Below are 26417 nucleotides of genomic sequence, written 5' to 3' on the forward strand. Positions count from 1 at the left end.
TCAGCGGTCCGCGCGGTTGAGCCGCACGCAGCCACATTACGTGCGATAGTCCAACCGTCACCAGAAACGGCAATGTCATGACGTCACTAACCACCGTCGTAGACAAGGTGTAGAAACCACAGCAGTAACCTGCGTAGCATTACACCGAGACATCTTGAAGCATACCTATTGAAAAAAAAACATCTTCATCTCAACCCAGCTGCGCAAAATGGTCAAAGACAACGACACCGTGATTGAGTTCGTGATTCGCGTGTCCATTCCTACTGTTTGATGCATGCTCATCTTTACCCCAGGGAGTTCAACGAACTCGTAAACATGACTGCCGACGAACTCAAAGAATGGCTCGGCAGCCAAGAGTCTGAGAGCGCAGGTTGGACCAACAGCTCCTCATCCAACGGCGAAACAGTTGGCCACGAATCGGGCCGACGCATCGTCTCCATCCTTTCCAAGAATCCGCACAAAGATCCTAGCAAGTACGACGTAAGTCCTGTATTTGATCGCAGAGTGCTCGCATTACATGCCATGACTAACTTGTTGTTGTTGCGTCTTTAGCAAGAAGATGTTGATCATATGAGAAAGGTGGTGGCGTATTGCAAGAGACATTTAGCCCAGGAGGAAAAGGCCAAGCAAGATACTGAGAGTAAGAGTTATAAGAGTTTGAAGAACTGGGGACATGATGCTTTGAAAACCTAGTAGAGGCCCTTCTATAGCACGAAAGGGTCTGATTCGCACAGGGGGGTGGACTTCTAAATCGAGTAATTACAAGGGTTGTCCAAGTATAATTCTGTCACCGACATCTCATCCATGTAGTGAGATAATCTGTTCAAAAGCCCTACATGGATATCGCTCATCCCACAAGCGGCAACTTGGACCGAATGCCATATCAGCTCACTGCCCCATTCCACGTAGCATTATCCAACCAATTCAAAAAATCTTCCGCCTCAGTGGGTATCGGCTCCAGTCCCTCAATCATGGGCATATCAAGAATTCCCTGTCCACCACCCGCCATCATATTCTCTGCATCCTCTCCACTCTCCTGGTTGCGGTTTGCAGGCGGTTCATAGTTGAGGACTTCATCTAGTACTACTGCAAGCATCTTGTTGAGTTCGCTGCAGAGTCTGTGGTTTCCGTCGCCGGGTAGAATGATCCATTCGAGGCATGATGTTAGTATGGAGAGATTCCGTATCACGTCTGCACGCGAGATTGTGCTTGGGAGTGGGACGCCCTCAATTGTACAGCGGCGTAGCTCCAGAGCTATTACACCAGCGGCTGGGAAGCAGTAGAAGAGGACGACGGTAGGAAAATGGCGACGGGTCTCGTAGACGCGATTGTTGGGCATGGTTGATACAATGGAGGTTGCAAGGAGTTTGAGTGATACTTCCAACAGTGCAGGAAGGGCTTGCTGCGTTATCTTGTGGAGAAGGCGTTGCGTTTGGAATTCCAAGTGTAAATAATCCAGGTAACAAGCAATTAGGCGTACAGCTACTCCGGGTCCTCGAACGTTCCAGGCAGCATCATCTGTGTATGTCTCATATCGGAGGTACGCCGGCAGTGCGTGCCACCATTCTGCGCATTCTGCCGAAATCGCTCTTTTGGTTGTCAGGTCTCGTACAAGAGGAATCAGCAGCTGACTTACTCTATGTTCCGTACCACTTCACTGTCTTTCTCCCCAGCAAGGCTTTGTTCTAGCAGCCTTTCTTTGAAGACGCTAAGTTGGCAACTCAGGCGAACGAATGTAGCAGGATTAAGGAATCCTTCAGTGTTCCAACCCGCACCGTCAAGCTTCGAAAGCTCTGCACTCAGTACATTCGCATCTTCTGAGATTATGGCCTGATCACTGATGTCTAGTAGCATCTTGCGGTCACTGTATCTCCAACCCATCAATGGAGGTCGCCCGTAGAACACTGCTAGGGTCTTGTCTGAGCGGTAAATTGCAGCATACAGTCTTCGCCTAAACTCCCTCATGAAGAAAGGTTCGCAGTTATCTCCTTCTGAACTGGAGGCTTCGCAATGTATCCCTGCAGCGTACAGGGCACTGACACTATCGCCCATGCGTCGCCATGTTCCATGGTCTTCTCAAAAGTCAGTGCCCAAGATAAGGTACATGTGGACAGTACTGTACTCACAATTGTCTCCATAATAATTACTAACCACTAGCATATTGATGTAGACAAGACATACCATTACTTCAACTGTTAGCAAAGCACGAATGCCGTGACTTGGTTCGGTTTTCTCTTACTCTCGTTCACTGCGCCATGTGTCTGGCAAATATTGATACATACGTTAGTAGCATGCATGACATCTTCAATAAACTCGTCCTTGTTTATCACCTCGCCTCCCTCTAGTGTAAACATGGGATCATTCGGCGCTGTAAATTGAGCCTTGGAGCCAGCAAGAACCAAAATAAGGCCTAATGTCTCCCATCTCAAGTTTTTTCCAGTGAACAACGTGTGAAAATCGGCTGGTCGCATACCTGCAGGCACTTTCATGGGCCGTGCAGTGTTCCTGGTCATCTCGGCATATAATGAATACACATCATTATCAGCAGACTTCAACAACTCCATGTCTTTACGGAGTTGAGGAAGTGCAGAGAGAATCAACGGCCCAACGATGGGAGAAGCTTTTTGTGTTTCGAAGTACAGTGTTAGAGACTTTTCGAAGAAATTGAACGGTGAGAGGGACGAAACTATCATATTTCCCAAGGCAAATTGACAGTGACGATGTCCCATGCTTCTACTAGGTACTGGAGAAGTCGGAATAGGTCGCTCCGAGGATTCTTCGTCCATGGGCGTGGGTAACGGATGCTCACCCGTGAAGACGGATGCATAGCTCGTTGATCCCAAGAAAAAATTTCTCGCTGGATGAGACACATTTTGGGGCGTTCTGGTCGCAGGTTCTGGTGGCGTTGGCCATGTATTACTTACCGCCCCTGGATCTGCATCATTTCTGAGAGTAGGGGGACTGAGTGTTAGTGACGCCAGTCTTCCTTGGCCGTTTATAGATTGCGCGTCTAGTTTTCTCCGACGTGACTCTGGTTTCTTCCGTGGTGTTCCGGCCGGCTTGGTCATCGGATTAGGATGATAGAAGCACTTATAAGTGTTAGTGTGACCATGCGTGCATGGCTTTATCACTAGGTAACGCAAGCATTCAGGGACCGCATTCCGGCCCCAAAGGCCACCCGAATACCTTCGGAATATCCGCTTGCGTTGGAGGCATTGACTTGCCAACCATATTGAATGAACGTGTTTAAAACTTTCCAATGTTCTCTTGACGTAGGAAATAGGTGTGATCATGAATACTTGTGAGATGTCGTGTGGAATCTACTTACTTGCTCCGTGATGCCGCGAGCATGGCACTTCTGGCAGGTAGGCGTTGCATGGTCGCACTTAATCTTTGATATGCGACACGGTTCACATGACCTGATATTAATTAGCATCCGGTGTCCCTGGGCGGGAGCTAATATCCCGAGCCATTTCCAAGCTCTGCGCCTGGTCGTGGACAGTGTGCAGTGCTAGCGTGCACCACCGCCATCACCGTAGGTTGACGGCTGGAATGGCCACGTACCTCGGCTTTCCATTTCTCCGCAGCATGTCGAGTACTATAGCTAAGTTCTGGATGGCAAAGGAATGGTGATGAGGTGTTTTTCACGCTTGTTGTCGCAGATGTTGTGTTTCCCAGCGTCATTATTCCGAGCGCCCATGAATCTAGCTCCGAGACCCCGGTGTGGGCGCTAAGATCGGCAGCGCTAAGCTTAATGCAACTCGAGAGTTACCCAAAGGAGTTCTTTTAATGACACGGAGTATTCGCAATTATACGAGTCGATTGAATCGAATTAGATAAGAGAGCATGCCAAAGAAGTCTTGAAGCAGAAGGCAAACCGACCTCATAGCTTCTTTTCGTCAAGTTTTCATATCTGCATATGAATAAATGTGATAGACAACGAGGCTATTCAGGTGTCGGGTCAGTTTGATCACATGCCCTAGCTCTGAGCGCTGGCGATGTGTGATTGCATCGGCATGTGGAGCTAAAGGCCAAGTTTGCTGGTCATTATATGTAGCCAGCATCTATCTTTGGCGGTTAGAGGCCAGATCAAACCTTCTAGGTCAAACCCTGCAAACGTTCTAGCGGTCAAAGGTCTCTCCGTCGGGCGTCGGATGAGGCGAAATCGGGACACAGTTCTCTCATCGAAACAACCAATGATATGACAGTGTCAGCAAGGCAGACGATGCGATGTACAATAACCCACCTCAGCCTCCATGGCGTTTTTTCAGCTTTCGAAGTTTTCCTGGCTTATCTTACTAATACTAAATAAAATGCATGTAATAGATGCCTGAGCGCACGCGATTGTTCGGTGAGATATCCGGTAAGCCTAAAATGGTATACTATCGTGTCCCTTTGGAATGCCGAACTTCGTGTCCTTCTTTCGAGTACAATGTTGAGTACATATTTGTAATAGGTTGGCAAGTGTCCCTCCCGCTGAAATGCCTCTTTGAACCCACCTGCAGGTGCCATCACACTCTCTGAGTAAGTCTTCTCTGCTATCTGCCGTAACCGTGCTTCCACTTGCCAAATCCTAACGTTATATTATCATCAAGAACTATGACCGTGGCGACTGGAGGTCAGTTACTGTGGAGGAAAGTCAGACCGCAATTGTTATATCGAGTTCTCCATATTGTGTAACCTTAGCTGATTGTCCGACCTTTTCGTATTTCAAGGGTGCCATGTACGATATTTAAATTCATTTTGCACAATTAATGGAGTCAATAATCGATTATAGATCATTCAAAACGAGGCTGGAAAATTGAATTAAGGGAGCGATTTTGGGTCCTACATAAGCGTTTGAACCCGCATCAGACCCCTGATCTAGATGAATTGTAGACTAGAGCTCGTGTCTATGACCACAATACCTAGTTAGGGCACTGGACTATTTCGTACAGTTAACATCGGATACGGATTCATTCGTAACTGAAGAACTGTCGTGATGGGAAACTGATTCTTTTCAAGACCTCCTTCGGGTAAGTCTACGCTTATATGCCTATTTTTCAGATGGTAGCGAGTTTCTGTCTGAAACATATTGCAAAGTCATCAGTGATCAAAACACAAGTACGACTACTCAAGGTTATCAGATCTACAAACCCTTGAGTTGACGTAGCTTCTTCAAGAACCGATTAACATTTACCTGAGTTCTGGCTCTATTTTCAGGTCAGCTTCTATATACGGTTCCTATCTGGTGCAGCCGTGCGACTGAGGCTCTCCAGCTATCAAAAGGAGTTGCCTGAACAGTGTTGTGCACTCCACTGATGACTACACAAGTATCCGTTTATTTCATATCTAGGCAGATTACAGAAGTCTCTTGCTTCTGAATATGCTTCTCGTTGTCTATGACAAATCCCCCCTTTCTCACTCTCTCGATTATTTTCTTTTCCGGTCTCTCTTCGGATACTTTGTTTATGCCGGGTGGAGATCCTAAATCTTATCACTTTCCCTGCGTTAAGCATGACAGTTGGTCAGGTACTCGATGTTATTTAGCCATCTTGGCCATGTTGGATAGAAACTGTATTTATCTTGGCTGAGTGCATGTGGTGCGGGAGGCTGCGCCGGTGCCCGGCATACTGCCGTGCCGAATGCGGCATAGTGTCGTGTCTTGCCGAATTCCCTCACGCCCACTTGAGCAAGCACGGCCGAGAGTAGCAAGCCTACGCTTACCGACATGGTTTCTCACCACGGATCCTTCGTTCCCATTTTCCCTACTGTCGTCACATTTGCAGCAAAGGCCCCTGCCCGTTTATCGAACAGAACGTAAAGTTAATCGAGAAACTCATCATGCGCGATAGCCGCGGGACTTGTCCAGCTACTTCACTTGCCCTCAGTATGTACTGGCGTACCACAGGTTTCTCGACTATACACACGATTCATATCCCATCAAAGCAATCATCCGGACCGCGAAGGCTGGTATGATACACTGGCTGGAAGAACAATCAAGGCTAGTTTCCGGACGGATGACAGTCTTTTGCAGCATGAGCTGGCAGCTTGTCGCACCGGTGAACACAGCAGAGCCGCGCTAGAGCAAAACTCGGTGGTGCTCTGCCACCCATTACCTTCTGTCTGACCTGCCATTCGTTTCAGCACCCGCCACTGATTGGGAGCGGTTTAGCGAACAAGGCGCAGCCAGCGGTGCACTGCATGCGTCTATACCTGGGGCAGACAGGCTGGCGGCTGCAACCCAGATCCGGGACTCCAAAACCCGCCTTGAGGACGTGCAAAAAGCGCAACGCAAAGACTGAAGAAAAGAAACGCGCCCAGCCACTTGCACATTGATATCATGAGCTCAAACAATGGGTGATTTACAGTGCAGCGCGGGGCGGCGCGAAGGTTGGTTGCGGCTTGGTGTGATCTAAATGTTGCACACAAGCATGCAGCTAAGCCAATAGCTTCCATTTGCCGGGTTGCTCTTCACCGGTCTTCGCGGGGCAGCGTAAGATGTGCTTGAATGCCGTCGCCGTCTGAACTTCTGCCCGTCAGCTGCTCCGAGACAGATTCTTCTTGTGTCTTATCTCTCGAGTCGTAGTGAGCGGTCCTCACTCTGGTCGGATCGCCCTCGTTTGTGTTCCTTGTTGCGCATCGCTCTTCTGCGCGCGCACAAGCCGTCCACCTCCGCTCCACGTCTTCAGTATCATCGTGGGCCCGTGGGTCGACCTTTTGGCCCTTTTCACAACAAAGATTCCCCTCTGCGGTCTGGTGCGCAAGCCCTAGGAAGACCCTCATTCTGGTTTGGCCCCAAGTGGCCACTTGCGCGCCATGTCGACATACTCGCAGCAGTACCACACCTATCCAGACCAAGCTCTTTTCGTCGATCCCCATGCCTTTGTCTTCGGCGGCCAGTACGATGCGCGACAGCGCTCCAAGACACCAACCGACTCTCTGGTCAATCATACCGGGCACTCGCCTGGACCACTTGCGACCCCGCCGCCTTTGAGCCGGGGCCCATCACAGCAGCCCGAACTGCTCCAGGATCCTGAGCACATGTTATGGGACAATGGTAGCTCTTCAACGTCCCCTACGTCTGTGAGGACGCCGGACGGTGACTCGTTCGAGGTGGAGATGCTCGACTCCGAATCCATGCGCAACTACTACCACCAAAACGGTAATACCGTAGCTTCGCAGACTTCGCCTACTGGGCTACCGACCATGGATTCCAGCATGCTCTTTACTGCTCACGGTACCTTTAGCGACCAAGGTACGTTGTCCTTGGGTTAGTTTACGTGTTTCTGCTGACGCGCCTATAGCCGTCCAAGCAGCCTTCAATGCTACAATGGCCGACCCGCAAGTATTCCAGCAGCAGTATAACATTCAAGCCCACCAAGCGCAACAAATGCCAATGATGCACTCCCAGAACAACATGTACGACCAGAACTACACCACCCAGCCACCCCGCTATGACCCTTGGAACGGACAAGGACCCTCAAGATCTTCAATGACACCTAGGTCGGGCCATGTTGTCTTCGACCCAGCGAGCGACCCTGTAAACTACTCCGAGTATTTGGTCGATGTGGACACCTGGGCGGCGCATTACACCGACCCTTCGTCTCTCATCTCGCCTAACGAGCCTACTATTCCAATCCATGAGAACATGTTCTTCTCGCCAACACAGAACCTCGCTCCATCGTTTGATCCAGTCCCGCAGACGCCACTACAGCATCGTGGCTCTCTAGACATGCAGCATCGGGGTTCTTTCGATACACAGCATCGAGGCTCCTTCGACACGCAACATCGAGGCTCCTTCGACACACAGCATCGCGGTTCTGTAGACATGCAGCAGAGAGGATCCTCACCACCACCGGACCACCAGAACTTTGTGAACTACAATGCCACTTCTAGCCTCTTCACCGAGAACTATATTACCACCAATAATGCCTTTTCAGCGTCACCACCGGCAACATCGTCAACTGGCTTTCACCCATCTTCTCCCTTCCAGCCAGAGATCAGTCCATCTGTACCTAGCCCAGGAAGTTCTGACAGCATGTACTCAGCCTACCAGCATTCGGACTCTGGGATGATGGTGGATCAGTTTCAGACGCAGCAATTTGGGAATTTGCAGCAACCGCAAATGCACACTCTGAAAGTAGACCATGTCATTCATAGTGGCGTGCCCGAAATGAGTTTCGATGCGTCTCCTGAGCCGGAATCGTCTCGGAGTGCAGCACAGAAAGCGCTAGCAGCGAAGTCTGGGGGCAGAGCCCTGGGCACTCACTTGGAGCCCACGGTCGCCAAAGCAGCGCACGACATGCGTAAGATTGTTGCATGTTGGCATTGTGTGTTGCAGAGAGACAAGTGCGGTCCTGGAGACATCTGCGACCGGTGCTTCAAGCGATCTCAGCGGCCCAATGCTGACTGCGGTCTTGGATGCAACCGTATGAAGCTCATCGACCTGTCACCCTACTTCTTGCCCTCACTCGTCACCCAGATGCATGAAGATTCGAATCTCACTCGCTTTGTCACCCAATACATTCAACAGTGGGGCAATGATGAACTCACAGTTTTCATGACATGCGGCCAGAACAGCATGCCCAGAATTCCTGTCAAGGTTTATGAGTTTATTCCTCGTGGAGACGAGCTATTAGTACAAATTCAATACAGGCTCGACCCAAGGACCCAGAAAAGAGTTCCGGTCAAGAAGCGAAGTCCAGCACTAGGCATGGTACACATCAATCACAATGAGGAGAAGAAGTACGACAAGTATATTTCCGACATCGTCGACCATCACCTCGACGCTTTTGGCGAGCTTTGCTGGATGGAAGACGACAATGACTTTCAGCAAAAGCTTTTCAAACTGATGACGCGCGTAAAGCCAAAGTCGGACGACGAATCCAAGCTCCTTCGCGAAATCTTCCGCCTTATCATCGTCACCTTTATCATGTCGCACACGCTCACCATTGCTGAGGAAACCAAGGTCGCAACACTATCCCGTATGCACTCATATGGTGGTCCCAACTCTTACGTTGACAACTTCACATCGCCGCGTATGACGAACCGACAGCTCAAGTACTTTTTCTCGCGCCTCCAACGATCCATCCAGGCCAACGTCCTCAACAAGCTACAACAAATTCTCAAATCATCTAAAGGATGTGACAAATGGCTTGCGGCATTCGTTGCTGTATTGGGCATGTGCATGGCCCTTGAAGACCAGCAAAAGACCATCCACCTTGTGATGTTGACCAAAGCCCAGACTGAGGGACTCGACCAAAGGGACGCACAAGATATGGCAGATGAAGCGTGCCGTGAGATCGATAACAGGATGCATTTTGTGCAACAGATTTTCCGGTGGAAGTACAACCGCAAGTGTAATCCCATGCGTGATGCCGACCTCGATTGGGAGAAGGAGGTTGGATTTGGAGATGCATCAAGTGTAAACTTTGTCAGGCAGACTGCGCAGTTAGTGAAGGAGAACAGTGAGTAATTCCGGTGTGATTGAGAGGACGTTGAACTGGTGCTAACACACAACAGTTGACTTCTTACAAAGAAGACAAGCAGTAAGCATCTCGCCTGCAAACCAGACAAAGTATACATCGCGCCTCGTCGGGCAATTCCTGCTTTCCTTCTGGCTTCCAAGCGTGTAATGCTATTGCAAAGGTTTTTTCCGCACCGTCGTCCTTGTTTCGATGTCTGTTGCATTTCTGCATCGAAATGTTCTATGCACTTTCTTCATCATGTCACGTTTGTAACGGCCTGATTCTTTGGAGACTCATGTTCTCTGTCGCCCTTCATTCACGAAAATCTGTGGCACGGCATATGCCCCGCCGGTCTACGACTTACGACTTCCAACTACTTCTCGATCGTTTCGATTCTTACGAGACAATAGTTTATACCCTTTCTGGTTTCTTGGCGGTGTAATTCTTTAGAGGAAAGGGACTTTGGGCTCATCATGAGCAAACAACCAGCATGTAACGTAGCATATCTACTACAATAAATTTACATTATTGAAAGTCTATCTACTCTACCATCTAATTTATTCGTATTCCCACGCGAGAAAGACATAAGGCGCTCTTGAGCCTAACCTGCATCTCTGCGCCACTTGTCGACAAGCTTTCGGCTCCAAGATCACTCCCCCTTCCCGCAGCCCTGTCCGCACCGAACCTTCTCTGCACAAGCCATCTTCTCCTCCACACCTCCCTGTCGCCTTCAGGCCTCCAATTCCTCAGCCAGAAACCCATCCAGCCATTACTCCTCAATCTTTCTGAGGCTTAGCCTCCCCCCTCCCATTCTCTCACCCGAACCTATCTTATCCGCTACCGCTAGCTCTCTTCCTAGTCGATCGGCATCCGTATCCTGCGTATACACACCCAGCATCCACCCACCCACCCAAAACACACACCCACACACAGAGAAAGCAAAAGCACCTACCCTTGCCCCAGACAGAAAAAAAATTAAAACTTAGTCATTTAGCATCAACAAGCAGATCACACTCCTAACCAAGACTCCCCCGTCCAAATCCAGTTATCAAATCCACTTCTTTCCTGCGCTTACGCGCGTAAAATGCTTGCTACTCAAAGCAGCACGCCTAACAAGCAAAACCCGTTTTTGACGAGATAAAAATCGGAGGTTATCAACAAAGCCGCTGCATGCTTGCATGCATGCATGCATGCATTAACGTCAAAACCCCTACCTACAACCCCACTTTCCACGTTTGTTCATTCACGTTTATGCTCAATCGAACGCTCCTTGCTCCGCATGTCGCGAACCTTTTCCAAGCATGCAAAGTCTGACTAGTGACGACAATCCTTCGACGATTACCTTTGAACGCCCCCTTGGTTGCGAGATTTAAAGTTCGGAGCTAGTCAGTCTCACGTGCGGACTTTTTGGGCGGGTATGGCCATGCCTGCGTGCGTGTGCGCTGGATTTGTTAGCATTAGAAAAGGGACAAGGCTGCGTGTGCGATCTGAGGGGTTTTGTTTGGGGTAAGAGGCTAGGGTGCTGCAGCTGAGCGAGCGAGTGCGAGTGCGAGTGAACTCGCAAGCTCAGCGAGCCCCCAAAAAAGGTGGAGGTAAGGGCCTGGTTGGAGGTGGAAAGGGCAAGGTGGAGATAGTATGCGTGATAGGCAATAGCATGAAGCATATGAGGGGCGCCACAAAACGAAGCAGGTTTTGCAAGGCCGACACGCGCAGAGCTGAATCGTGTGTTGATGCGAGATTACATAGGGTGGGACATCTTTTGGAGGTTTCGTCGTTTACTGGTTGGGTGCGCTGCAAGGCATATTTGACCTCGGAATACGAGGGGCGGGTTGCTGCTGGCAGGGGGGAGGGGTGGTAAGGCGGGTGGGTTTGCGCTTGCTTCCTTTTTTTGACGTTATGCTTGCGTGCATGCATGTAATGGGGTTCTTAGTACACAGTGGGTTTAGAGTTTGGATAGATATGGGAAAAGTGGGGGGTTAGTTGTTACCACTACTGTACTCCCCCATGTCTGGGTATCTGCTTTTGTGCAAGCTAAGGGGGGTGGGCCATGTTCGGGGTGTTTGCTTGTATCGTGGTTTGGGTTGGGGCAGCGCAGGGGGATTGGTTTGGATCCATAGACCTATTTACTTTTTTTTGCCCACCCGCTCTACTCACGGCACGGGATCCCGTATAGTTGCGGTGAGATGCGGCAGGGCGGGGGAGTGACTGTGGGTCGCAAACAAGATACGACTTTTGGTCTATGGCGCGATACACCCTGCATGACAAGTTTTATAGGACCGATTGCCGGGATGATTCTTGACGTGCGCGCGAGTTAGTTCTCGTGTTTGTGAATGAAACCGAGTAATGTTGGCTGATATGGTGCGATGAATAGGTAAAAAGTAGAATTACTTAGATGAACGTAGGAAATGGGTTGGCTCCAGTGAGCATGTGGTATATGTGTCCAACTCCGTGATGCAACAAGAAAATTATCCCCTCGGCAGTTCCCATTCCGCTCGTACAAAATCGTGAGAAAAAAAACGATGAGCAGCCAAACATAGAGCAAAGATATTAAGCGCAAGATAGAAGAATCATACATGTAAAAGCATACTCGAGGCTTGACTGCAATCATCTGCCACATCATCATAATCATCATATCTGTGACTGTGTATCTCTCGTTCCAACTCTGCACTCATCCACTTCCAATCGCTGATGGAGAAACTGTTGTTGCTGCGGCTGTTGTTAGCCTATCTGTTATGCAAGGCAATTGAGGAGAGGATGACGCACTGGAGGGGGAATTACCTACTGCTTGGCCCGCCCGCCCGCGTTAGGGAAAAGCAGTCCGAGACCCTCTTCCCAACCGCGCTCTGTAATGATGTCGATCACAGCACGGCCAGACTCATCAAGGGCCTGTAGATCGGGAGGTCCACCCATGTCGAGAAGGAGTTTCAGAATCTTGGCATCACCATTCTCAACAGCTTGCAGGATGGCGTTCCAGCCTCGGTGCATTTTGTTGATATCGGCGCCGCGGGTGAGTAGCATTTGGATAATTTCCGTATCACCACTGTAGCGGCGGAGGGCTTTAACAATGGGTAGGTGCTCGCCTGGAGCATTGGGATCGGCGTTGGCAACATCGAGGAGGTAGCGGACGATGACCTTACGCTCCTCGCGGATGGCAGTGGTAAGGGGAGAGAAGACACCGCAGTTCTTGTCCTCAACACTGACGCCGGCATCAAGGAGGAGCTTGATACTTTCGAGCTGGTTGGCGACTACGGCCATTTCTACCACACCGCGGAAGGCACGGGGGTTCGGTGTCGCGGCAAGAAGCTTCTTGAGGATATCAGGGCGTTTGACGGCCATGCAGAGGGGCCAGTCTTCGCCTCGAATTGCGGGATCCGCTCCTCGTTGAAGCAGAATGTCGACGAGCTCGCCCCTGTTTTCCCGGATGGCGGTAGTGAGCGCTGTGCAGCCCTCTGGTGTTCGGTCATTGGGGCTGACACCATGATCAAGAAGGTAGATCATCGCATCTTTATCGTCAAACTTTACAGCAGTCTCGATGATGCCCTTCGGCTTATTGAGATCTGCACCAGCTGCTACTAGCTGCGGGAGGAACTGTGTGCGTTTGTGAGTGATACACTTGAAAGCGGGATATTCTGCCGCATTGAAGTTGGGGTCTGCGCCGTGATCGAGCAGATATGTAACAATCTCGGGGCTGTTATCACGGATGGCCGAGCAAAGTGGTGTGTAGACGTTATCCTTCCGTACGTTAGGCGACACGCCAGCTTCCATGAGGATCTTGATGGATTCAAGCTTCTTCAAACTAGCGGCCAATTCCATGACACCAGGCGTCTTCTTGTGGTCGGCACCACGCTGGAGAAGAAGCTGCAGGGCCTTTGGTTTGTACGTCGATGGCCACAGAGGATGCTTGGGACCAGGGAGATTGGGGTTCGCACCGTGGTCAAGCAGTACCGTCATCAAATCTATGCGGTTCGCTTGGATGGCTTGGAACAAGGGAGTTGTACCCTCTCCGTTCTTCGCATCGGGATCACCCTTTGCGCTCAACATTACTTCCACGCACTTCGGTGATGTTGTCTTGTTCATTGCTGAGATGAGCGCGGTGGAGCCGTTTTCCATGATAAACCCAATGTCACCGCCGCTAGCAAGGAACAGCTGGACGAAGTCGATATAATTCTGGGATGCAGCCGCTGATAAAGGTGACTCGGAGTCAGGGCCTGCCGACAGATTTGGGTCAGCACCATGCTTCAGCAGTACTTTGGCGCACTCGATACACTGGCCACGGGTAGCAGCGAACAAGGGTGTAACGCCTTCACGGTCGAAGCCATTGGCATCCGCACCGTATCGAAGAAGTAGTACAAGGGTCTCTACGTCTTGATTGTGTACAGCGACCCGAAGCATGGCAGATTCGACATGTGGTTCTGCTTTGGCGCCACCTTCAAGCAATTGTTCGAGTATCCGGTGTCTTCTCTGCTCGACAGCATTGAACAATGCTGCCTTGCCACCAACGTGCTTTGAACCTCCACTCTGGCGTGGACCCCAGTTTTGGGAAGCCACAAGGGAATCGGCCTTGATTGCGGAATGGTGATCTTCGTAGCGCTCACCGACGCTGAGAGAACGTAGCTTCTCCTCTATGGGCGAAAGACCCGAGTATGACGAAGCCACTTCCTCATAAACCGGGTCATCGTGATAGCGGCCATGCGGGTGGTACATCGTGTCTCTAGTTGATTCACTGGAGCGGGCGCTTGGTGGTGCTCGCCAGTTCTTGTGGAGCTCGACGATACCTGACGCCAGCTCGCTCTCATCTTGCCGGGAAATTGAACGGTTACTGTGATGAGAGAAGCCTTCGTCGTGACGAAGTTCGTTGAGGGACGGCCTGTCCATGCGACCGGCAGCAGGCATCATTGGTGGGTCTCGGTCTCCATGATGGCTGCTGGCTTTTGGCGGTGTCGGTGGGAGATTTGAGGTTGGGGCAGGATGTACAGGAGGGAGGGATGCTGATTTGACTGGGTTGAGACGCTCCAATGCAGCTATCAGTCCTGCATAACCGATTCCCATCGAGGCGTCTGCTTTGGCTTCACCGATTGTCCATCGGAACATGGCGGAGCTGACTTTTAAGGAGTCACGACTCCGCGATAGTGTGTGGCGCATTTTCTCAACATCTGTATCGGCGAACATCATTCGAAATTTCATGCCAAACCCGCCTTTGTGGTTTTCCTTGTCAACAACTGTAACATGCTTGTTAGAACTATCGCATTGACGGGTATCTGGGCCCGAAATCCAGGCAGGTAGCATGTAACTTGTCACTGAAACTTACATTTGTTGACCATCTGAGCGAGAACGGCAAACTCCTCGCCAACCTGACGGACTCGTCTGTCCAGCTCCTGGGTAATTTCAACGGGGAGCCCATTGCGTGTCTTGTTGGCCTCTGCAACACCCGACTCGATAGACCACAGTACCTGATCATCACTGTGAGCTTCATTGTAAGAGAGATCAGTGGTAGAATCGTACCTGACACAGTTCGACGAACTCTCTTGACAGTTGCTCGAAGCCTTGTAGAGGGACCTTTGCAGTGCTCAGGTATTCGAGCATACGAATCGCAATGGTGTTGCCCTGTACATTGACACGCTTGCACAGGTCAAGCGATGTTTCTTTTGCTGGAGCCATAACGAAGATGGAAAAAACGAACGAGAACTGGGGAAAAGAAGAACGCAAGCCAACAGGCGGGTCAATGAGGCATCTTTACAGTCCACCACTGGGCGGCCCAGACTCGAGCTCATCTCCAAGCAACAACAGGTACCACGGTAAGCCAGCCCATTCGCTTGCCTAGCCTGTATGGGTGCCGAGTCAAACACCCGCATACTAACGAATCGCGCGTATAGCTCTAGCTCCGAAACTTGTAGCGGAGGTTCGAGAGGCCCGAAATAAGGTTTAACCCTCGCCTGCTCCGGTCCAAAGCCCACTATCTGCTGGGCGAATTTCCAACCTGTCCAGGGATGCCCTGGGTATGACAGGTGCCATGCCACGTGAAAGTGCACGCCCGTGAGGGGAAACTAGGGACTGGTCCGATGGAACCAAGAGACAATTTTCTGTTTTTGCGAACCCTGCCCCATCCTACCAAGCACCGCGCTTGTATGCCAGTCCTAGAGTACCGGTCGACTCCGTTCTAGGGCTGTTCTAGCTGGTGCTGATATCACAACTCGGGACAATGTTCTTCTCGGTATTGGCGCTGGGCACTAACGCCAGGCGGGCATCTTTGGGCTGATCTCTGTCGCGAGTTTGATCTGCGCTTAGCATGCGTCTTGTGCTACCACTTGCATGTGTGTGCTGAACTAGAAGGTGATAACGCAGCTTAGGGATTGGTGTCTGCAAGGCCATCTCAGCATTACTCGTTGTTCAAATCATCACGGTTTGTGCAATTCTTCGACGTCATCCACACAGGTCCAAGGTAATGATATCGATCAGCCAGCCGCTGTGTGTGTATGCATACCCTCAATCTCCCAAGAATGGGGTGCCCGGGTCGGGCTGGCAAAAGTAATTTAAACATACGCCACAACCCAGGAATGCGATTGTCATGGTGGCTGGTGTCGTTCATGCGTTCGTACAGTCCCTAGTCCAACGCAGTGCGGAGCCGGAGGAAACCGAGGCTGGAGCACAATGTGCACCGTTTTATTGTGCTTGGCTGGCAATCGGATAAAAGAATCCTACGCATACGTGATTTGCCGAGCACGGCGACGTAATGGTCGGGTAGGGGTGCCCAGTACGGGTATGGCATTTGCTTCACCATCCCTCGCTGCCGAGTCAGGTGTGGTTGCGCGGCACACTGATCAAGATCTGTCATTGTAGCCGTCGAGTACAGCTGGAGGGCGACTTGATTGCCGCGCCCACAACATTTGTCCGGCACTTTCAAATAAGTACCAAGACTACTACTGTGAAGTGGGCCTTAGCATCAGCGCTGTCGAAAAGACTGAAGGTCTAGCCAGCTTGCCCCTAAGGGTTTGCATTGTCACGATACACTTTGGTCGACACGCAAAATAATTGGCGCTAGACTGTGGCAAGGTTTCGGCAATGCGGAGCAAAAGTTGAAACTGAAGCAAGTAGTCCATAGCTAGGTAGCCAAGGGTATAGCTATCGTTTACCGAGGGGTGATTAGGATTTCTGAGTTCGTCGGTACCGCTTTGCTTGGGTAGTTAATAGTTGCCGGGGCCTCAAAAATGGACGTTGCGGTCTTGACGTGACAGGGTCTTTTCTAAAATCAGAGTTAAATTGGATCCTCCAGGCCTGCAAATCCTCCGCGATATCCTCCAAGGCTTGGATGTTTCAATTGCCCAAAGCACACGCTAGAGCGCCACTCAGCACTGGCCTTGGCCACGCTACTGGACGGCCAGGGATGACCTCCGGGAAGACAGAGGAGTCTAAGCTGTTCTTGAGCACTCGGCCGTTTATCGCTGTTCAAGCCTGCGCTGTGCCTGTGATTTTTCGTTTGTCCGTAGCGGGTGCGAGGACCTTTCCCCTGAAGGAAATAGTAATCAAGACATAGGAGGCGAGTCCACATGGCGAGCCTGTATTTACGCCGATCAAGCCGGCGCTACGTATCTTGGACAAGGAGGTGTGTATGCAAGAAGCCAAGAGCGGTGCAGCAACACGAGGCTGGAAATGAACGTCGAATAACTGTAGGGGAGTCGGGGCTCAAGGCGGGGTCATTGTATTCACATTGGCATAGAGAACCTCACTCGAGTAAGCATAAGTACATGAGTATACAGTATGTCCGTGATAATACCGGAATGTCAAACCGGTGTACTGGACTGTTCCCGCGCTTTAATCCACATGCGCCATTGCGTTATGGCCCGAGGCTTGTGATGGTACCATGGCCATGGGCCGAAAGGCTAAGCAAGTAATCGTACCAATGTTCAAGTGGCTACAATCAATATCTGTCAGAAGGTCTTAGCCCTCTGAATAAACATCTGGTAGAGCGCGAAGCAAAATGTACTTTCGGGCAGCAAATTGGATATGCGCCTTTGCCCTTGCACCAACAGAACACATGATCAGTGCTTCCCACCGTTTCAAATTGGCGCATCGTGGGCGCAATGCGAACACGACAGATCCCTTGATCGATAAGCGAAAGCAGATAACTATGGCGTTTGAGTTCGAATTTGAATGGGTCAAGCCGTGTTATCAGCAGTGCCGCAGCCAGTATAGCCTGCTGAACAATGTAAATGTTTGCCTGGAGCAGTCTAGTCCGTTCCATTCGTTTGCAGTGCTGCAAGGGGGTTAGTGGTGGCGCGTTGGAGGCTTGAAGTGCACAACAAGCGTTGATGATGGCGTCAGGGGAGATCTAGATGGATTACGGAGGAAAAGTAGAAAAGTCGCCACTGTGCAGGGGAATACACGGTAATGACGCCTAGTCACGTGCTAATCGAACAGGGACGCACGGTCCTGCTAACCGGCGCGCAATCCAAGTGCAAGCTCACTGTGCCTCCAAGTCCAATAACAGGCCATAAGTCGACGTGGCGACCACCGACTAAGGAATCCGCCATGACCGACCAACAAGTTTCGCTCCCAGAACCCGGTGAGGCTATGCCGGCGGATCTGTCTACTTTCAACATGGCCGATCTTGTAAAGACGCCGCATAATGCGCGTCTATACCAGGAAGTGCAGAATCTCAAGAAGCTCATCAACGAACTAGTAGACTTCCAGCTCGCTCACCCCAAAATCTCAAAGGCGGAATCACGCGAGGACATTGACAATGAGAAAAAGGCGATGCGCGAGATCGAAAAGAGGGAAAAGTACATCCGCGCACAACTGTCCATCATCAAGACTCTTTATAGGCAGAGTGTACTCAAGGTGCGCGAAGAGAAAGCCAAAACATCAGACGACAGAGCTGTCAACGATGCGCTCATTCTGGGTCTGCACAACTTGAAGTATGAGGAGCAGTCGCTGCGCTCAGAGATCTCTGCCGCTGAAAACTATGAGTACGTTCCCTTGTGACACGTTAGGCTGATTGCATTACTAACGGGCGCGCAGTCACAAGTACATGAAATTACCCCTGATTCCCCTCGAAGAATTCCTTGAAGAATTCCCTGAACACAAGGAATCCACCGAACACGACCTCATGACGGCGCGCATTGAGCACGAACACCAAGTCCGTCTCAAGCTGGAAGAGCGCCGACAGGAGAAGCTCAAGCAGAAACAAAAGCTTATTGCCGAGGTTAAAAAGGGCAAAGATGATCTGACCAAGCTTGACACAATGGTTGAGAAGTTTATCGAGGCTGCAGAGCCGATCAAGAAAGTGCTGTCGATAGAGTAGACGAATACCGCTGGATTTCTGGAAATATGACACAAGCCAATGGGTTCTTCATGTGTCTTGACCCATTTATATGGAATGCTCTCAAGGAACACACATCAACAAGAATAGCCAACACAGCAACTCCGGTCCTCAGAACAAGCCTCGCAATATGGATCACCATTAAATCTGTCACATTGCGGAGCACTGCTGCGTTGAGGCTATCAAAGGAGGGCCAACGCAAACCCTGGTTGGTAGACTAGCTTATGGAGTCGGGGCATGCGTGTCAGAAGTGTAGAAGGTGCTAGCGGATATCTTCATCGCGATCTGTTCAAATACCTTAACCACCGGTTACTCGTCGGCAACATAGAATCTATGCCTGTTTTGGGGTTACGCGTTGGAATGGTTAGAATGACTAGAACCGCCAGTCGCAAGCAGGACAATTGCCAGCTGCGCAAGGATGGAAGTTCTGCTACGTTATAAATTCGGCCTGGCTCATTCAAGTATCTGTTACTATGCGAGAATATTGCATGGATTTCTTGAGCCGTATGGCTATTCAGCGCAAATTCAAATAATTCTCATCGAACGTACATTTGTATATTTCTAGTATGATGATGCAATTTCCGTGATCCTCCTGTTGCAAGCTTTGATCTTTTTTTCAGCTACTCCGCAAGCAGATATCAGTTCTCATCTATTACTCAAAAGTGCAAGGAATACAAAGGTAAGACGATAAATATGTGGAGCAAAGCACCATGCATCTGAAGCCTGAGTGGGGCGGGACCCTGGTCTCCTATCACTTATCTTAGCGCGTCAAGGATCTGCGGACATGCGATCACACCTCCGCGTTCACCTTGTCCATGTTACGCCGCCCCTCACCTCGTCCACCTCTACCTCTACCTCTGATGTCTTCGTTCCAGGGAAGCGCGCGTGTTTTGAGCGCAAGTTCGTATGTGCCTGCCAACGCTCGGAAGAAGGGAGAGAAATTGTCATCTCCCGCCCCAGATGCCTTAAGTTGTATCCGTACCATCCACTCGTTGTTTCCTATATCCGAATCGTGCAGAGATGAAGAGCCACCCGCGAAGCGGCGCAAACTTGGCCATGACGATACTGCCCCCGCAAAACCACCACAAGAGTTCAGCGACGAGAAGAGCGTTGTTCTAGTCAAGATATCTCTGGATTTGGTGGGTACATATACTTCGTTTCCATGGTACTAGACTTACGTGAATTGCAGAACATGCCTACCACATCGCGCGAGGACGAAGACATGACATACGTTTCGACTGAGCCGCAAGAACCCATAGCGCTTGCATTGGAAAAGGTTCGAAAAGATCCCTCCCAGTCGGCTCTCCATATGGAGGTCTTCAATGTGGTTAGAAACACAGGAGTGGAAATAGTTGTCACAGCCCCCGCCTCTCTGCTAGATTCGATATCACCGCATCTTCGGAACGCCGCCACGCTCGCTACCACACGACACGGGAAGATATCCAAGTCTGGACCTAGGGTCGCCTTTTGTCGCTGTCTTCTGCGTCGGTCCGCACCTGAACGAGTCACATACAAGTTAGAAGTTGAGATACGCTGGATACTGGGCATATCAGTAATTGAAGATGAGAATATTCGCGGTCATTGCGCCAACGAGGACCTTAGGCTGCTCTCCACCTACATGAGGGATGCCGTTCCGCAGGACAACAACACATGGACTCTGTCTGATTTCTACGACTCGATCCATGTACCACCGCGGGATCTCAAGGTTTCACCCCGCATTGGGCAGGCATTGACCGAGACGAAGCTGTTGCCATTCCAGCAACGGACAGTGGATTGGCTTCTCCGACGAGAAGGAGTCACTTTCTCTCCCTCGGGTGCGCTCGAACCTTTCGTCAATACTTCACCGCCATCGTTCAAGCCAAAACAGGATGCGACAGGGCGATTGTGCTATGTGAGCCAGCTCCGGGGCACTATAATAACTGATCTAGCTGAGGCTACAGCGGATACACTGAGGTTACTAAGAGGTGGGATACTCGCAGAGGAGATGGGTCTGGGCAAGACAGTCGAACTGATTGCCCTCATGTCGCACCACAAGCGAGAAATCCCTCAAGGCAACGTCTACGACGCATATACAGAGACCCATGTGAAACCTTCTGGAGCTACATTGATCATCGCCCCGTCCTCCATTCTGGAGCAGTGGATAAGCGAAATGCATGTCCACGCACCCGAACTCAAGGTCTGTCATTACACAGGGCTCCCGCCGGCATCAGCACGCAAAGATCGCCACGCAACAGCCACGGTTGAGCATCTTATGCAACATGATGTAGTTGTAACCACATACCAGGTTCTCTCGAGAGAGGTTCATTTCGCGGTTCCTCCTCCGGATCGCAGTTCTCGGCACACTAACCGCCGTGAGCGCCGGAGCAGCCCGCTCATGGGGATATCTTGGTGGAGGGTTTGCCTCGATGAAGCTCAAATGGTGGAGACTGGAGTTAGTCAGGCCGCCAGGGTAGCTCGAATGATACCACGTTGCAACGCTTGGGCAGTCTCTGGGACTCCTCTGCGCAAGGATGTTCAGGATTTGCGTGGTCTTCTGGTCTTCCTTCGTTGCGATGCTTATGCAGACAGCAAAGCCGTTTGGGGCCATTTCGACAAGAGTTCCTTTAAAGATATTTTCCATGAGATTACAGTGCGGAATACTAAAGACAAGATTCGAGATGAGCTGCAGCTGCCGCCGCAGAAGCGCATTGTCATTACTATTCCGTTTACTACTATCGAGGAACAGCACTACGATGAGATGATCCGCCAAATGTGTGATGCTTGCTGGCTCACACCCGAGGGTTTGCCATTGGAAGAAGGCTGTCAAATAGAGGATGCGGAACAAATTGAACGAATGCGAGAGTGGCTGGTCAGGCTACGCCAGACATGTCTCCATGCGAACGTGGGACGCAAGAACCGGAAAGCATTGGGCACAAGGCATGGTGCTTTACGTACTGTGCATGAAGTTCTTGAGATCATGATAGAACAGAACGACAGCAAATGGAAAGCCGAAGCCCGTGAGATGATTCTTTGCCTGCTCAAACAAGGTCACATCCAAGCGTATGCTGGTGATTTTGCCAATAGAGCAAAATCTGCACTTCCATACTACAGCGCTGCACGATTGGAGGCGCAGTCATACATTGCATTGTGCAGAACCGAGTTGGTGGTGGAGCAAGAAAAGCTGGGTCGAACATCTACAGCCAGTCTTCGCGATGTTGACGAGGATGACGAGGAAAACGTCGAGAAGATGGGCCGCATCCCCGTCCTACGGAGGTCACTGCGATCATTCTTGGAGCTTGAGCATGCTGCACAGTTCTTCACTGCTACAGCATTCCACCAAATCAAAGAAGACCCGTTACAAACAGAACCTGGCTCAGAAGACTGGCACGAAAAAGACAGATCTGAGACGACTTACTATGAAGCAGCTAAAGTGATCCGACGTGAGCTTTTGAAAGAATCAAAGACCAGAGCCAAGGAGCAGATGGAAAGGATCAATGCGAAGAAGCCTTTTCATCAGATAGCCAAGATCAGTGACCTTCCAGATCTGGGTGGCATTGAAGCGCGGAGGATCCTTGACACGATAGACAACATCAGCGACTTTTTGAATGCACAAACGGAGCAGATACAAATATGGCGCTCGGAGATTGTCGACATTCTCTTGACACGTTTGATGGATGATGATGATGATCAAGAGACCACTGGCGAGGAGTATGATGAGTCATTGAAGGTCCAGGATGAACTCTACGTTTACATTATGGCTCTGCGCACGCTGGTCGCCGACCGTCATGCTGCTGTGCACGGCCTTCAGGATGCTCTCATCGAACATGAAATGAATGCTGCTGAGAGGCAAGCCCTTAATAAAGAGCCTGGGGCAGATCGTGGACATGCGCCTGAGCTGGTCATTGAGATTGCAAATGTGCGGCGTAGGCTGAAAAGCATGTTGCAAGCTGGATCTTTGAAGGGTGTGATATCTGGCATCCGCTCACTGATTAACAGCGTGCAATGGAAGGCAGAAGCTGGCGACGTACGCGCCGCTTCGGAACTGACCATACTTCAGGAGCAATTCAAGAAGGTACAAGCTATCGCTACGGATCAAGCAAAGGCCATCACCGAGTTGGAGAAAGAGCAAGAAATGTTTCGAACCACTATGAACCAGCGTCTGGAGTACTACCGACAGTTCCAACAAATTTCTGACACGGTTGTCAAGTATAAGGAAGACCTCGACGCGACTTTTGATGCCCGCGCTTTCAACGAGGCGGAGGCCCTGCGAGCACAGAAGAAGGACAGTGCAGCTGGTTTCAAAACAAAGTGCACTTACCTGAAGCACCTCCGAAGTGAGAACCAGAAAGAAGTCACCGCTGAATGCATCATCTGCCGAGAAGACATTGAAATCGGCCTCCTAACAGCCTGCGGCCACAAATACTGCAAAGAATGCATAAATCAATGGTGGCGCACCCACCGCAGCTGTCCCACTTGCAAGCAAAAACTTAGCTCCTCTGATTTCAAAGATATTAGCTTCAAGCCCTCTGAAATCAAAGCGCAAGAAGAGACTACATCCGCAAGTTTCAAACCTCAAATACAAGCAACCTCTTCTTCATCTTCCTCCTCCTCATCTTCCACATTACCCTCCGGCCCCTCCTCCAGCCCCTCATCACCCTCCATCTACTCCTCCATCAGCAACACCACCATGCGTGAAATTCGCACAATCTCCCTCACTGGCTCCTACGGCACGAAAATCGATATGCTCGCCCGCCACCTCCTCTGGCTCCGCGCCAACGACCCAGGCGCAAAATCCATCCTCTTCTCCCAATTCAGCGACTTCTTCCTCGTACTCCGCGACGCATTCAAGAAATGGAAAATTAGCGCTATCAGCACCGCTGACCGCGACGGCATTCAGCGCTTCAAGTCGGATCCGAGCGTCGACTGCTTGTTGCTCGATGCGAAATCAGATTCTTCGGGGCTGACGCTGGTGAATGCTACGTACGTTTTTCTGTGCGAACCCCTGATTAATGCGGCGATTGAGTTGCAGGCGATTAGTCGGGTGCACCGGATTGGCCAGATGAGGGGGACCACAGTGTTTATGTATCTTGTGGCGGGGACGGTGGAAGAGGCGATTTACGAGATTAGTGTTAAGAGGAGGTTGGAGCATATGTCTTCTTCTTCTCGGCGGGATAACGACAAGGCGAAAGGAAAGGAGGACGGTGTGGAGGGTCTGGGGGAACAGGCGCTTGATAAGGCGAATTCGGCGGAGTTGGAAAATGCGTCTTTGACTAATTTGCTTAGGAAGAAGGGGGATGGCGAGGTGGTGCCCGAGCATGATCTTTGGCATTGTTTGTTTGGGAAGAAGAGGCGGAGTGGTGGTGAGGAGGTGGTGAGGACGGAGGTGGAGAGGGTGGTGGATAGGGAGTTGAGGGCGGGGGCTGTGGAGGCGAGGGTTGCGGGTGAGGATGAGGTTATGGTGGATGTGTAGTGGGGTCGTGGTGGAGGTGGAGTGCTGAGTTCAAGGAAGAGAGGCAAAAGGCTTTCTTCTTTTCTGACGGCGATATAGCCAGAGGGCCTTGGTATGGCTTGCTAGGTACATGACATTTGGAAAAGAATTTCAAGATGCAATTACGATATTGAATCACGAGATTGCATCGAGAGACAAGTGCAATACAAAGGTGGGTACTGTACATATATAAAAGCATGAACAAGAACAAATAAGTGAGTGTAGATGTTTGTATTCGCCACTCAAATAAAACTTCGTCATCGATTTCTAGCGAAACTCAGTCGTAATAAAAAGGACCTGCCAGATTCATAGTGGTATCATAGAACAAAAGAAAAACCAATGCAGTAATAATGACAATAAAGAAAAGACAAAAGCCTCATAAGCTCAATGATGCTAAACACCGAAAGTATGCAATGAACAACTAGCCCTCTGTGTGGGTGTGCGTGAAAGGAAAGTCCTTTTGGAAAAACGCCGGCGCTGGAAATGAGTAAAGAGTGTCAGGAGAAGAAAAGGTATGTACGTGGAAAGAAGGGAATTGTTTCAGAAAAGAAAGACCGAGAGAAAGAGATAGTGAAGGAACCAATGCTAGACTCGAGGGGTCTTCCAGTCTCTGACTGCCTGCATTGGTTCCTCGTCAAACCCCGCCCGCTCCATCAGCTTTGTAAAAGTTGTATGAGCAGAATCCGCTGTGTAGCGGTTTGCGCCTCTCATGCCAGGAGCTTGTGGAGGTTGCAAGAAGCCCGAATCGTTGTTGTGATTCATGGGGTATCCACTTCCCGTCGTTGGCATAAGCACATCGATAGTTTCAGAACTGTCTACTCGCCCTGCACCTGGACGGCCCTGCTGGTACTGGGGTTGGACATGAGGCGGTATAGCGCTGGTACGCCTCGAGCTCGTGCGGCGCGCCGAATGAATGCGTTTAGGTTTTGGCGGAGGTGTTTGGTAAGGATCGTTATAAGGGTTTCCTGCCCGAACAGCAGGAGGCGCAGGGTTTGCAGGTAAACCGAAGCCAAAGTTCAGCTTCGGGGTACGCTCCCACATGCTTTTGATCCTGGGGGTGAAGCCATGAACTACAGTGTTGTTGGATTCCTTCATGCCCTGCGCGATCCTGTCGGCTGAGTTTGGAGAAGAGGCCACTGAGCGACTTCCCCTGCGCATGAAATCTGTACGTGCGGCAAGCTGGGGGTCGTAGATGGGGTCGCTGATTTGACGTGTTACATGCCCAAAGTCGCCAGAATATCGCTCTTTGGATTGCGATTCGCGGCGCTTCTTGATGATCCAGAGGAGAGCGAGGGTACTCAGGGCACCGATGACAAGGCCAGGGAAGAAGCCTGCGGCAAAGGAACGCCCGTCGAACGAGGATTTTGTTTCAACTGGGGCAGAAGTTGGGCAATCTGAGGTTTGAGATGCAGAGGCAGGGGAAGTGGATGAGGGTGAGGGTGTTGCGGTAGAGGGACTGGATGGAGACGGTGTAGGCGAGGTGTCTTTGGCACACATGTTGCCTTGACATGTATATCCGAGAGAGCAGCACTTATCACCACACTTTGGTAGCTCAATACCATCAGTCTCGGAGAGGTGCATCTGGTTTTCTGGATGCAGGGTAGCATTAAGCTGTGCGACATCGCAGGTGGTGGGTTGGATGTAAGAGCAGTCCGAGCCAGCTGGACAGCAAATGACAGACTTGACGGAGCCACTGTTAAGATTCATGCAAGTAGAAGACTTGGGGCAGCAAAAGGAAGACGGAAAGTCACCTCCGCATTGCTGAAGCTCTGCGTTGCCTCCACATGTCTCTGCTTGGCGTACGAATAGAGCGGATGCTTGTGTGGTTGTGATGGAGAAAATGAAGAGGCATAGGACGGATATCCGTGACAGCCTTGGAGAAGATTTTATTGGATCCATTGTGATAGTGATGGGAAGAATATAGTCGAGGGTATTATAGTGAAGAGGTCGGACCGGCGACGCTCGATAACGTGACTCGAAACGAAACAAAGCGACTGTGAAAGCGACAAGTAGAGAAACAGATAGCAAAGAGCGATGTGCGAAACATATGGGACGGACAAACGACTGACCCGCTTCACCTTGAATATATTTACCAGCAAAAAACCAACGATGCAAGAGCCGCATGTGACGCTGGCGAGCGGTCAAGCCATGTTCTGCAAATAGAGCAGTCGAGGCGCCGAGTGGA

General features: G+C 50.6%; 5 protein-coding genes across 5 annotated transcripts; 3 read left to right on the forward strand and 2 right to left on the reverse strand.

Moving 5' to 3' along the window:
• Positions 1–418: 418 nt before the first annotated feature.
• On the reverse strand, positions 419–3667 carry COCSADRAFT_122027 (uncharacterized protein). Its single transcript, XM_007704098.1, has 7 exons — positions 3565–3667; positions 3329–3419; positions 2240–3089; positions 2127–2186; positions 1637–2072; positions 553–1589; positions 419–480 (listed from the first exon to the last, which is right to left on the reverse strand). Exons 1-6 carry the CDS (start codon positions 3588–3590, stop codon positions 884–886), a joined length of 2169 nt encoding a protein of 722 aa, XP_007702288.1. The 5' UTR covers positions 3591–3667; the 3' UTR covers positions 419–480; positions 553–883.
• Positions 3668–6497: 2830 nt separating this feature from the next.
• Positions 6498–9986, forward strand: COCSADRAFT_38723 (uncharacterized protein). Its single transcript, XM_007703909.1, has 3 exons — positions 6498–7237; positions 7287–9449; positions 9505–9986. The coding sequence occupies exons 1-3, from the start codon at positions 6799–6801 to the stop codon at positions 9615–9617; spliced, it is 2715 nt and encodes a 904-aa protein (XP_007702099.1). The 5' UTR covers positions 6498–6798; the 3' UTR covers positions 9618–9986.
• A 7936-nt stretch (positions 9987–17922) lies between these two features.
• Positions 17923–19235, forward strand: COCSADRAFT_147133 (uncharacterized protein). Its single transcript, XM_007704099.1, has 2 exons — positions 17923–18412; positions 18465–19235. The coding sequence occupies exons 1-2, from the start codon at positions 17976–17978 to the stop codon at positions 18745–18747; spliced, it is 720 nt and encodes a 239-aa protein (XP_007702289.1). The 5' UTR covers positions 17923–17975; the 3' UTR covers positions 18748–19235.
• Positions 19236–19625: 390 nt separating this feature from the next.
• Positions 19626–24214, forward strand: COCSADRAFT_95107 (uncharacterized protein; the record flags this gene model as incomplete). Its single annotated transcript, XM_007704100.1, has 2 exons — positions 19626–19904; positions 19955–24214. 2 exons carry the CDS (start codon positions 19626–19628, stop codon positions 24212–24214), a joined length of 4539 nt encoding a protein of 1512 aa, XP_007702290.1.
• Positions 24215–24817: 603 nt separating this feature from the next.
• Positions 24818–26131, reverse strand: COCSADRAFT_28357 (uncharacterized protein; the record flags this gene model as incomplete). Its single annotated transcript, XM_007703866.1, has 1 exon — positions 24818–26131. The coding sequence occupies one exon, from the start codon at positions 26129–26131 to the stop codon at positions 24818–24820; it is 1314 nt and encodes a 437-aa protein (XP_007702056.1).
• Positions 26132–26417: the final 286 nt, after the last annotated feature.

Source organism: Bipolaris sorokiniana (assembly GCF_000338995.1).
Source record: "Bipolaris sorokiniana ND90Pr unplaced genomic scaffold COCSAscaffold_11, whole genome shotgun sequence".
In the NCBI taxonomy this organism is placed as follows: Eukaryota; Fungi; Ascomycota; class Dothideomycetes; order Pleosporales; family Pleosporaceae; genus Bipolaris; species Bipolaris sorokiniana.